Source organism: Pelobates fuscus, chromosome 13 (assembly GCF_036172605.1).
Source record: "Pelobates fuscus isolate aPelFus1 chromosome 13, aPelFus1.pri, whole genome shotgun sequence".
Lineage (NCBI taxonomy): Eukaryota > Metazoa > Chordata > Amphibia > Anura > Pelobatidae > Pelobates > Pelobates fuscus.
In genome coordinates this window covers 111,980,870-111,995,138 of record NC_086329.1, presented here as the reverse complement: position 1 = coordinate 111,995,138, position 14,269 = coordinate 111,980,870, and the positions used below count along the sequence as shown (strand labels likewise).

At 42.7% G+C, this 14,269-nt stretch overlaps 1 protein-coding gene across 1 annotated transcript; it reads right to left on the bottom strand.

The window, feature by feature from the left end:
* Window positions 1-4,729: 4,729 nt before the first annotated feature.
* LOC134582727 (olfactory receptor 12D1-like) lies at window positions 4,730-5,662 on the bottom strand. The gene has a single exon (XM_063439370.1). The coding sequence runs from the start codon at window positions 5,660-5,662 to the stop codon at window positions 4,730-4,732; it is 933 nt and encodes a 310-aa protein (XP_063295440.1).
* Window positions 5,663-14,269: the final 8,607 nt, after the last annotated feature.

Sequence of the window (14,269 nt, the reverse complement as noted above, 5' to 3'; positions counted from 1 at the left end):
CATACACACAGACATACTGACATACACACAGACATATATACACACAGACATACTGACATACATACAGACATACTGACATACACACAGACATACTGACATACATACAGACATTCTGACATACACACAGACATACTGACATACAGACAGACATTCTGACATACATACAGACATACTGACATACACACAGACATACATACATACATACAGACATACTGACATGCACACAGACATACTGATATACATACAGACATTCTGACATACACACAGACATACTGACATACACACAGACATACTGACATACAAACAGACATACTGACATACATACAGACATACTGACATACACACAGACATACTGACATACAAACAGACATACTGACATACACACAGACATACTGACATACACACAGACATACTGACATACATACAGACATACTGACATGCACACAAACATACTGACATACACACAAACATACTGACATACATACAGACATTCTGACATACAGACAGACATACTGACATACACACAGACATACTGACATACATACAGACATACTGACATACACACAGACATACTGACATACAGACAGGCATTCTGACATACACACAGACATACTGACATACACACAAACATACATTCCTACAGACACTGACATCCATACACACATACATACACAGACATACATTCATAATGGCATACATTCATGCATACATGCATATATACAGATATACTGACAGACATACATACATACATTAATAAATACTGACATCCATACACACAGACACACATACATACATACATACACACATACATACTGACACACATACATACATACTGACATACATACATACATACATACATACAGACATTCTGACATACATACATACATACAGACATTCTGACATACACACAGACATACTGACATACACACAGACATACTGGCATACATACAGACATACTGACATACACACAGACATACTGACATACATACAGACATTCTGACAGACATACTGACATACACACAGACATACTGACTCACACACAGACATACATACAGACATACTGACATACATACAGACATACTGACATACACACAGACATTCTGACATACATACATACATACAGACATACTGACATATACACAGACATACTGACATACACACATATATACATACACACAAACATACTGACATACACACAAACATACTGACATACATACAGACATACTGACATACACACAGACAAACTGGCATACATATAGACATTCCGACATACACACAGACATACTGACATACACACAGACATTCTGCCATACATACAGACATACTGACATATACACAGACATGCTGACATACACACAGACATACTGAAATACATACACACAGACATACTGACATACACACAGACATACTGACATACAAACAGACATACTGACATACACAAAGACATACTGAAATACACGCAGACATACTGACATACATAAAGACATTCTGACATATACACATACATACTGACATACAGACAGATATTCTGACATACACACAGACATACTGACATACACACAGACATACTGACATACAGACAGACATTCTGACATATACACATACATACTGACATACAGACATTCTGACATACACACAGACATACTGACATACATACATACATACATACTGAAATACAGATAAACGTACAGACAGACATACTGACATACACACAAACATACATTAATACAGACACTGACATCCATACACACATACATACACAGGCATACATTCATAATGGCATACATTCATACATACACACACACACACGCATATATACAGACATACTGACAGACATACATACATACATTCATATATACTGACATCCATACACACAGACACACATACATACATACACACATACATACTGACACACATACAGACATACTGACATACACACAGACATACTGACATACATACAGACATTCTGACAGACATACTGACATACACACAGACATACTGACATACATACAGACATACTGACATACATACATACATACTGACATGCACACAGACATTCTGAAATGCATACAGACATGCTGGCATACATACATACATACAGACATACTGACATACACACAGACATACTGACATACACAGAGACATACATATACACAGACATACTGACATACATACAGACAGACTGACATACACACAGACATACTGACATACATACAGACATTCCGACATACACACATACATACTGACATACACACAGACATACTGACATACACACAGGCATTCTGACATACATACAGACATACTGACATACACACAGACATACATACACACATACATACTGACATACACACGGACATACTGACATACAAACAGACATACTGACATACACAAAGACATACTGGCATACACACAGATATACTGACATATATACAGACATTCTGACATACACACAGACATACTGACATACACACAGACATACTGAAATACAGGCAGACATTCTGACATATACACAGACATACTGATATACAGACAGGCATTCTGACATACACACATACATACTGACATACATACAGACATACTGACATACAGACAGACATACTGACATACAGAGATACATACTGACATACACACAGGAATACTGACATACATACGGACATTCTGACATACACACAGACATACTGACATACACAAAGACATTCTGACATACAGACAGACATTCTGACATACACACAGACATACTGACATACACACAGATATACTGACATACACACAGACATACAGACATACTGACATACACACAGACATACTGACATACAGACAGATATTCTGACATACACACAGACATACAGACATACTGACATACACACAGACATACTGACATACATACAGACATACTGACATACTGACATACATACAGACATTCTGACATACACACAGACATACTGACATATAGACAGATATTCTGACATACACACAGACATACAGACATACTGACATACACACAGACATACTGACATACAGACAGATATTCTGACATACACACAGACATACAGACATACTGACATACACACAGACATACTGACATACATACATACATACTGACATACTGACATACATACAGACATTCTGACATACACACAGACATACTGACATACATACAGACATACTGACATACACACATACATACTGACATACATACAGACAATCTGACATACACACAGACATACTGACATACAGACAGACATTCTGACTTACACACAGACATACTGTCATACACACAGACATACTGACATACATACAGACATTCTGACATACACACAGACATACTGACATACAGACAGACATTCTGACATACACACAGACATACATACAGTCTGACATACACAAATACAGCACATTTTTCTTACCTTTTTTTGCAGGTGGAAGGCTATAGTTGATGGGAATTTGCGTGGCTCTAGTGGCCTGCATTTCTTACCTCCCGTGCGGCGCTGAGGGGAGGGAGCTGGGAGGAAGTGACGGCCACTTCCTCCCAGCAGTACTTTGCAGCTGAGATTTTTTTAGAGGGGCCCGGTCGCACTATTGCACGGCCGCAGCGCTGACCGGGCCCCTGAAGATACAGGGCCCATCGGGTGGCCCTAAGTGAGTGGGCCACCCGTTGGGCCCCATCAGCGTATGCTACACGTGGGGCCCGTTATGGTTGTCACCCCCTGATGGTGGCCCTGATCACACACCCAGCAGACTTCACAGGATTTTTCCCACGGTGCCAGACACATGTTGGCACTGCAAAAAGATGACAGACACGATGACCCACATTTGGTGGAAATGCCCAGTTATCAAACCTTTGTGGGATACAGTAAGGGACATGATCGAGACTCTGGACGTCATGGATGAGCGTGTGACTTTGACTACTTGCTTGTTCCTTCTCTTCCCACCACGTTTACACAAAAACTCAAACAGATCACTGCATTTATTATACTAGCTGCTAGGAATTTGATAGCGGTTAATGGGAAAACAACAACATGCCCTTCTACCCTTCAGCTCCTACAAAAAATACAGATCTACTAGGTATATGAGCAGATGTCGCTAAGCAGCCCAGCAAAATCTAAACCTTTTGAAAGTGCATGGAGCCGTTGGGTGGAATACTATGAGGCCCACATAGACAAGACAACAAGCCCAGTGACGAGACGCGCCGCAACGAGGGGCCACCCATGTGGGAGACAGGGAACGGGTGATGTGGGTCTGACGTTACCCAAACGCATAGGGGCGACGTTACCCAAACGCATAGGGGCATGAACAAGCGATATCATAGCAGGCACAGTCACACTTCCCACGCACATGACCAAATGACCATAGATCAACTCTCAGGCCACACAGAAGAATGTGGTTGGGATTAAATCTTCCCCTATCCCTCCCAATTTATTTTCTGGTCCCTCTTCCCTCCCTTATGTTTTTTTTTTTGTTCCTCATTGCAGGATGCATGCCCTTGTTACTCATGGGAAATTATTGTATATTTCGAAATGGTCAAACATGTGAAATTTTAACATTATGACTAATATTATTGTACCATTATGCATTTGATGTCTACACCTTTCAATTGTATTTAAGTATGCACACATGTGATGCAGTTCTTTCTTTGTGAAAAATCAATAAAAACTTTATGACCAAAAAAATAAAATAATAAATGAATGATAATACCCATAGTTGTAGGTATAGCTGTGCTACCATTTTCTTAAAAAAAATCTTTAAAATTTAGCTTCCGAAGGGCAACCTTGACATCTTTGTTTCTCATTGCATAAATAAGAGGATTTAAAGCTGGAGTGATAACTGTGAACAGCACTGCAGTCATTCTGTCTTGCTCCAAGGAGTCTTGGGTTGCAGGTCGGAGATAAGTGCAAAAGGCAGTTCCAAAATATAAAAAGACAACAGTTAAGTGAGAACTACAAGTGGAGATGGCTTTTTGTCGACTTTGAGAAGAGCTGAGCTTTAAAATATGGCTGCCAATAAAAACATAAGATATAATAATCAAAACAAAAGTACAAAGAGCAACAAAGCCAGTGAGAATTGACACCAAACTTTCATTGAGACTTGTGTCTGTACAGGCCAGTTTTAGAAGAGGTTTAATATCACAATAGAAATGAGTGACCTTATTCATCTTACAAAATGGTAACATGGAGGTTAAAATTGTGTGAGTCAAAGAATATATATAACCAATGAGCCAGCAAACCGTAGCCAGTTGGATGCAAGCAGTTCTTGCCATAAGGGCATGGTATCGTAGTGGGATACAAATAGCTAGGTATCGATCATAGGACATGGCTGTGAGGAGCGTGGCTTCGGTGCTTCCCAAAAAGTGAAAGATGTGAAGCTGGGCCATACAGCCTTGAAAGGAAATCACCTTGTCGTCCATCAATAAGCCGGCCAGCATCTTTGGAACAGTGGTTGATGAATAGAAGAAGTCCAAAAAGGAGAGGTTGCCCAAAAAGAAGTACATAGGTATATGAAGACTCCGATCTGTAATCACCACTGTAACAATGCTGAGGTTCCCCACAAAACTAAAAATATAGAAGATGAGGAATGTGATAAAAAGGAGAGTCTGTAGCTGAGGAGCATCGGTTATCCCCAAAAGGATAAAGCAATCTACTGTGGTCCAATTCAACTTACCCATTTTAGTCTGCAGATACAATTAATAAAAAAAATAATACAAGTAACCTTCCTGGCATCATGATCTATAGCCCTAACACAGTTAAATAAAGTCATTTAGAACAAGACTAATGTATTTTATTGATAGAAGACAGTTTCTTAACACATTACTAATCATATTAAATGTTTTCTTCGCTAAGTTTTGAATCAAGGAAATTGCTAATTTTATGGCAGGAAAAAAGGAAAGAGATAAACCCTTAAACAGAGGTGCCCTTCTAATGCAAGACACTTTTAGTAATCAATTCACCAAACCAACATTGTCACACTGTGATAATTGTGTGTTAGATCTTCATCAGTCTCTCTTTCCCAGATTTTTACGGGTGATTTAAACTTCATTTTGAACAGAAACATAAATGGTGGTAAAACTGAGCAGAATGTGTAGAGATCATTATTTTATTGTTATGTGTGTATGTTTTGTAGTCTGTTTGATATCACCTATTTAATTTCATAGATTTAGAAATCAACCATAGAATCCAAACCATCCCAATGGATTGCAGAAGCACTGCTTACCCTTCATATTGTACAATATGGGTAGAGTCGTGCCACTGGTGGGAGGCTCTGCATTCGTTTAGCAATTAATGTATGACATGTGGGTGAGACATCTGTGATTGTACATTTATTGATGTATTTAGCAATAAATAGACTGAGTCTGAGAGGGAAATGAGCCAATAGCAGGCATGCTAAAGAGGCTCTAATACCCCTGTTTAAAAATGACATTTGTACAATATCCCATTCCGGCTTTAGAACATTCGAAATAAGCCATTTATTGCTTCTCAGTTTGAAATGTTGAGAGGTCAACGTATATTGCTGTATATTGAACATCAAGCATCTGCTTTTTGTACACAACAAAATGTGTCAGGTAAGTAAAAGTCTAGAAACAAGTTTAAAATACAGATACAGATATAGATATTTGACATTATATATTTATAGACATATTGATAACCATCCATTGTTAGAAAGTTGGACAGTTGGTGTTGCTATCAATCAGATTTCTGAGCAGAAACAGAAGTGTGTTAATAAAAAGTGTAAAATCATGAAAACCTGTACAACAAGCAGGAGAAACATTTATACAAAGGAGGGAGACAAAGACAAAAAACTATTTTTTAATGAACTGGTAGAAATTCAGAGTGAGCATTGTGAGTTGGAACCTAACAGTGAAATAAAAAATAAACATTATTAAAGGAAGGATAAAACGTTGGCTTACCTAATGACTACTTGTTGCTCAAATCAGATCTTAAGATGGAAAGAAGAAACTAAACAGTAATGGTATCCAGGAGTAATTCAACACGTTGACTCAAACATTCATCTCGCCCAAAGATTCTGCTGCTCCAGATATCCTATTTTATAAGAATGGATTGAACAAAAATATACACCAGAGCAGGTCCACAGAGGAACTACGGTTAGTGCTGGCAGAGATTCCTCTAGGAAATAACCATCGGCAAGAGTCTCTTCTGTTCTAATTAACACGATGCCTGGAGCTTCATTGTCCAAGGATCTTCACTCAGTTACAATTTACATAACAAAAATATTAGCTCCCTTATGTAGGAAATATGGCAACCCTGTGTAAGTATAGGAAATAAGGGAGTTATCTACTTAACAGCTGAAAGATAATACTTAAAGTTATTTCCTTAATTTTAATATTTTAGCTGTTTAGTAAATACCTCCCTAATTTCCTATCCCTATGAGGGATTACATGGATATGTATGGGTCCCAAATAGCCCTTCATCCCTTTGAGGTAGATACCATTAAACTGGGTAAAGTCATTACCCTCTGGATGTACTTGGAAATCAAGGAATATTGAATTGCCAGCTAAACACATTGTTATTATTCCTAGGCCTCTGTGCCTGTCAATATTGCTGCTGGATTAACCTTTCACACGGCCTATGTACCTTTCAATATGCATTTGCAGCCATCTGCCGTTTTATTTACCTTTTTCTAAAATACATCTACGGCTATTCTCCTCTTTGTTCACAAAGAGTGATTGTCCGCTGCACTTCGAGTGATTGTCATTTGGGGGTTAACTTTTAGGATATATCTCCACCAAAATTCCTGATGCAATTTATAATCTAAAGTAACTCTGCTGATGTCTATTGTTAGTGTAGTCAGGTTACACAAGAACACATGGCTGGTGGCCATCTTGATTTTATTTGAAGCAAATAGTCAGTGGATGGCTGAGGGCGAGAGGCCAGAGGGCAGTAACTACGACGGCCCTGGTCTGTTATTGGAGGCATTGGAGAAGGACAGTGACTTTGGGAGCACCGAGGAGTCCCGGTATTGGGACATCAGGGAATGGCGGTTGGATGCACTGGAGCTCCCTGATGCTACTGACCTGGAACCAGATATCACCCACCTGGTCACGATCGAATGGGAGCTAAAACAGGATTACCATCAACTGTTCAACCTAGCTTAACCACCATCCCTCAGCCCAGAGGATTTCCCAACCAGCCCCAGAGGTAAGAGACCTCATAGACTGGTCCTGGGAAGACCCACAGATGGCAGGTGGGCAGATGGGTCTCTCTATCGGCCCTACAGGGATGCTGGGCAGCCGGCCCGGATCCCCAGCGGCAGCTTGAGTTACAGGGAGAGGAGACAACCGGTGTCTCTCCCAAACAGCGACATGAGTTCCAGGAGAAGGTGATGGCCACATTAATATTGCCTGTTTAGCACGAACGGCCCCCGTTCGTGCATTTTAAAGGAACACTATAGTAACCTAAATTACTTTAGCTAAATAAAGCAGTTTTAGTGTATAGATCATTCCCCTGCAATTTCACTGCTCAATTCACTGTCATTTAGGAGTTAAATCACTTTGTTTCTGTTTATGCAGCCCTAGCCATGCCTCCCCTGGCTATGATTGACAGAGCCTGCATGAAAAAAAAAAACTGGGTTAACTTTCAAACAGATGTAATTTACCTTAAATAATTGTATCTCAATCTCTAAATTGATTTAATCACATACAGGAGGCTCTTGCAGGGTCTAGCAAGCTATGAACATAGCAGGGGATGAGAAAATCTTTATTAAACAGAACTTGCAATAAAGAAAGCCTAAATAGGGCTCTCTTTACAGGAAGTGTTTCTGGAAGGCTGTGCAAGTCACATGCAGGGTGGTGTGACTAGGGTTCATAAACAAAGGGATTTAACTCCTAAATGGCAGAGGATTGAGCAATGAGGCTGTAGGGGCATGTTCTATACACCATGTTCAGGTGACTATAGTGTCCCTTTAACAGTATTTTAACTATTATGAATAGACCGGCCGCACAGCCTAAATCTGTGGAATTAATTTGGGCAGGAAAGCCATGCTTGCAGTTGGTCAAATGTGACTTCCATCTATCTCCCGAACCCCTGAACCGATTTGCATGATTTTTTAATATGTTGTTTATGGGAATTGGATGTTTAATTTTAATGTTATGAAAAATGTGTAAAAAGTGTATTTTTCGCTTGGAGATAATTGAGTTGATGCAGCAATTAACTCAACTATCTCCCAAGCAGAGGGGAGGAATTTACAGTAATGAATGGGAGTGTTTAACTGTGTGGCTGTAAATGATTGGTTGTTGAGTTTATGTTTTCGATGCCCAACAAGGTCCACGTGGGTGGTAACCTTGTGGGGAAAACTGTATAAAAGAAATGCCCCTTGCATTCAATAAACCAGATCTTCTTACCCTCAACCTGTAGCCTTGTCTATTGTTGTAGGGAACAGCTATACCAGCTATATCACTGCTAGTTCTTGTAAGAGCTCTCTCTCTTCAGCTATACTCTCCTGGAGGCAAGCCCCAGCTATACTCTCTTGGAGGGGAACCCAAGCTATACTCTTTTGGAGGAGAGACCCAGCTATACTCTCTTGGAGGAGAGATCCTTCCCACACGCTCCTGGATCCAGAGGCTGGAGCCCAGGGTGGGAAGGAGACGGGGAGATCCCAACCAAGCTACGGTGGATTGTGGTGTCTGTGGTGCCTATGGTGTCAAGTGCAGTGCTGATGGTCCTTGAGCAGCGCTAGGAGCATCCGTCAGTGGAGGTGTCCATCACACTATCCTTCTACCCACTCAAGTAGGCATCATCAAGGTGGCAGCACCTGTGTAGATCACAGATGAAATTACAAGAGGAAACCACAAAGCAGACAAAGCTGCCAAGCAAGCAGCGATCCAAGTACATCCTTCTACAGGTAATACCTTCCTGCAGGTTGTTCTTACAGATGACGCCATTGCCTACAATATACTGCTGTGCTTACAAAGACAGGCAAGCAAGAGCATGATCTCTGGAGGAAACAAGATGCAGAACCTCATGATGACATGATGACAGAATGTGGATGAAAGGTAAAAGACTGTGTCTGCCATGAGTGTTGTACCTCATGATGGCCGAGATTGCCCATGGACCTGCACATCTATCCAACATGCACATGAACAGCATAGGAAACACTAATTGGGAAGCATCCAGATTTACTGTTGTAGCAGCTAAACACACCCAAGCTTGCATGATTTGTGCTAGAAACAATCCAGGACAGGCTGTTAAAACACCAAGTAAGCACACACCAAGGCTACTTTACCAGTTTCAAAGACTGCAGATAGACTATATTCAACTGTCTAAGGTAGTAGTGTATAATGGCTACCCCAGTGGAGAGGGGGTATCAGCCATTGGAGATGTCCTGTTTCCCGGCAAGATGCTGTGCAGTAATGGAGTAGCCTTCTTTCTATCAGCTGGACCCAAGTAGATAGAGAGGTAGAGCTCTTAAAAGAGCTAGTGATTAGCTGAGCAGGTTCCCTTACAATAACGAGACAAAGCTACGTTTTGAAGGGTAAAGTAGAACTGACTGTACTGGCACATACAGCCTCTTTTATTCACATTCTACAAACATAGTACTGCCCACAGGGTTTTGAAGAACAACCAATCAACACATTACACCACAGCTAACACTCCCATTCATTACATCAGAAATCCTCCCCTCTGCCTGCGATACAATTATCTCAACACAATAGACTAACTCAATTATCACAGGCAAGAAAATACAGTATTATAAAACATACCACAGGGACCCCAAAACATGCAATAACACCATACAAATATATCCTCGGAACCGGGGGATCTGGGTGAACCACATATCCAAAATTCCCAGATCCGTTCAGTAGTTTGGAAGATACGGTTTAATGCAGATTCCGCAGAACACATACAGGCAATATGAAAAATAATTACTGTTAAATCCATTGTTCTCACCATGTGCTTCATCCATTGTTCTCACCATGTGCCTCTGATACATGAAATGGTGGCCACCCAGTAACTCCACAGTTTGTCTGGTAGTCTATCCAGCTGAACTAACAGATGAAACACATAGGGAACAGTGCAACAAACAAAGGGAATCATAAAAAAATATGGACAATAGTCATATTTGTGCCCAATCTCCAGTTTTGTTACAGGGCACAAAACAGTTAAAGGGCCATACACAGTCTTTGTTCTTAGGTACAGGTAATGTGGATGAGGGCAAAAAACAAACAAAGGGTAGAGGTTCCCAGGCAACATGGTAGGGGTTTGTTACAGAGTGTATGAATATGTGTTGGTATGAATATGTGATTTAATGACTTCCCTGTTTTCTGGCATCCATGACTCTTGGCTTTTCCTTATCGTTGTGTCTCTTTCGGTATCCCTTGACCTCGACTATTCTTGACTATTTTTTGGTACGTTAATCTGGCCATTCTAAGGTCCGATATACATTACCTATCAGTCCTCTGTGTTACACAATTTTACGTGCTGGATCATACTGTAATCCTAACATTATGACATGGCCATAGATCCTGTAGAATTGTGTTAGCACATAGCTGCTTGTTAAAGGAAACTGGAGGATAATGATCACCGCATGGATCAATTTGCCCAGGCCTTCAGTACGCTTCTTATCCGAACAGCGCACCTGCAACCTGCGGCATCACCTCCACCTTATGTACCTCCACCTATAGTACACAAGGCACTTACTATCTCCCTAACTCCTCCCCTGCATTTTGATGGTAATATTCAAGAATGCCAGGGATTTCTTAACCAAATGGAGTATCATTTTGAGGCCTCACCGGGATCTTTTCCCACAGACAGAGCTAAAATTGGTTACCTAATGAATCAGTTAAAAAGTAAAGCTTTAGCTTAGGCCAATCCATTAAGGGAGAGTGTGACATATCCATCTGTATAGACTAAGATTGCTGGTTCGTGTGTTTGCCCCTTTTTCGTTTATTTGCCTGTCCGTATGCCCCTGTTAGTTTGTTTCAGGAAATACCGATTGAAACTACCGAACGGATGGCCACCCAGGAGAGAAGTGTGCTGCTGGTTAACCTCTTGGCCCCAATTAGAACGTTGTGGTTAACCGCAGACACCTCTCCATTCTAACTGTATTCAGGGTGGTCGTCGTTCGTATGCCGACCATGAGGCGGCGGCCATTTTAAACATGCGAAAGACCAGAGGTGTTCGGCAAGGATTCTATGGAACTATAAATGGACACTTTATCTACCGAACACCGCTGTAACTACCGATTGTCCGTCGTTTTCGTCAAGACATACGAACACCGGTCCATTCGGGAGTTTGTAACGTACGCATGGACTTAACCCAGATAGCCATCCCATGGAGTCAATCGTATACCGAAAGACATATGAAAGACTGATTGCCAGGAGTGTAATCCGCTTGGGAGCTTTTCCTGTTAGTCTGCTAGCAGCTATTCGTGAGGTTTCGGTTCGGGAGTTTGGAGTGCTACCTTATTACCTTGAATGCAGTTTGGGAGTTTGGTACATTCACATGTATTCAATTCGGGAGTTTGGTGTTCTACAGTAGCTGCCTTTATATCTGAAAGGGGAATATCTCCTAAATGGATTTTAACCCCTTGTCTGCTGAAATGGTACGTTACAATTGGTGGCAAGCGGCGGGATCGTTCCTACAGCCAGAAGGACAGCTACAGCAGACACCATTTCTTTGGATTTTACAATTTGTGGGCAATGCATGTCTCAGTACAGCGACCCTGACGGCACCAGGATGGAACCAGCAGTGGAGTATGATGAGGGTGTCATGGATGACCGAGATGCAGTCCGCAAAGGCCTCTGGTACCAGGCACTGGGTATTGTGGAGTACCAGCGGGACAAGAGATTCCCCAAGGAAGACCAGCGGTTGCAGAAGCGAGTAGCCCTGCGGATGCCCTTACTGGGAGAGCAGCCCCTGGAGGAATGGGTGAGGAAATTGGAACACCTAGTATGGCAGGAGATGTGCCTAGGTGATGCCTACCAGGCGCTCTGGTGGTATGGCTCACAGTACCTGCCCTGGACAGCCGAGCATGACAAGCCAGGGGGAGAGGAGTTTCATGGTCCTGGCTTGTTATGGTAGTCGTTTTCAGAACCCGAGTTTGGGAGCCCAACACAAGCCCGGTTCAGTGATCTCTTTGAGTGGAGGGAGAGCAGGTATGACTGGGACAACACTCATGAGATTGAGCAAGACCTGGGCCACCTAGTGACCCGAGAGATGGAGCTGGAGCAGGGCTACCAAAATCTGTTCCACTCCAGTGAGAAGGCCCAGCAGGGAAGCGGAGACCCAGATCCAGACCCATTCAGCTGGGCAGATATTGCAGAGTATTACTGGGAGAGTATTACTGGTAGAGATGGGACCGAGGTCTCTCCACTGGTCCTGCAGGGAATTGAGAGCCCAGTCACCATTCCCCTGTGGCAGTGTGATATGCCTGGAATTGGGAGCCCAATTCATCTCTCCATCTCTCCATTCCCCAGCGGCAGTGTGAAGTGCAAGGAGAGGAGAGCAGCATCCTCCCTCCCAGTGGCAGGCTGAGTTACAGGGGGCAGAGGTAGTTGTTCCTGCCCTCCAGCAGTAGAGTGGTATGCCGGAAAGGCAGTGTGAAGTGCAGGGAGAGGAGAACAGCGTCCTCCCTCCCCAGCGGCAGGCTGAGTTACAGGGGGCATAGGTAGTTGTTCCTGCCCTCCAGCAGCAGAGTGGTATGCCGGGAAGGCAGTGTGAAATACAGGGAGAGGAGAGCAGCGTCCTCCCTCCCCACCGGCAGGCTGAGTTACAGGGGGCAGAGGTAGTTGTTCCTGCCCTCCAGCAGCAGCGTGATTTTTTGGGAATTGGGAGCCCAGTCTCCATTCCCCAGCGGCAGAGTGTCCAGCAGGGAATAGAGAGCCCAATCTCCTCTCCCCAGCGGCCGAGTGATGTGCCGGGAATTGGGAGCCCAGTCTCCGCTCCCCAGCGGCAGAGTGTCCAGCAGGGAATAGAGAGCCCAGTCTCCTTTCCCCAGCGGCAGTGTGTTCTATCAGGAGAGGAGCCTGTTACCCCCTCTCCCCAGTGACAGCTTAGAGTACCAGGGGGAGACAGTAAGCCCCACAACTGTGCAGATGGGACCGTGGTCTCTGCACTTACCACACAAGGGGTAGGGATGGTCGGTCCTGCCCCCCAACGACCGGGCTGTTTAGCCAAAGGGGAGACAGTCCGTCTCCCCCTCCGGCAGCAGAGCTATGCATCTAAAGGCGAGACAGTCAGTCTCCAGCAACAGAGCTGTGCATCTAAAGGGGAGACAGTCGGTCTCCAGCAGCAGAGCTGTGCAGCTAAAGGGGAGACAG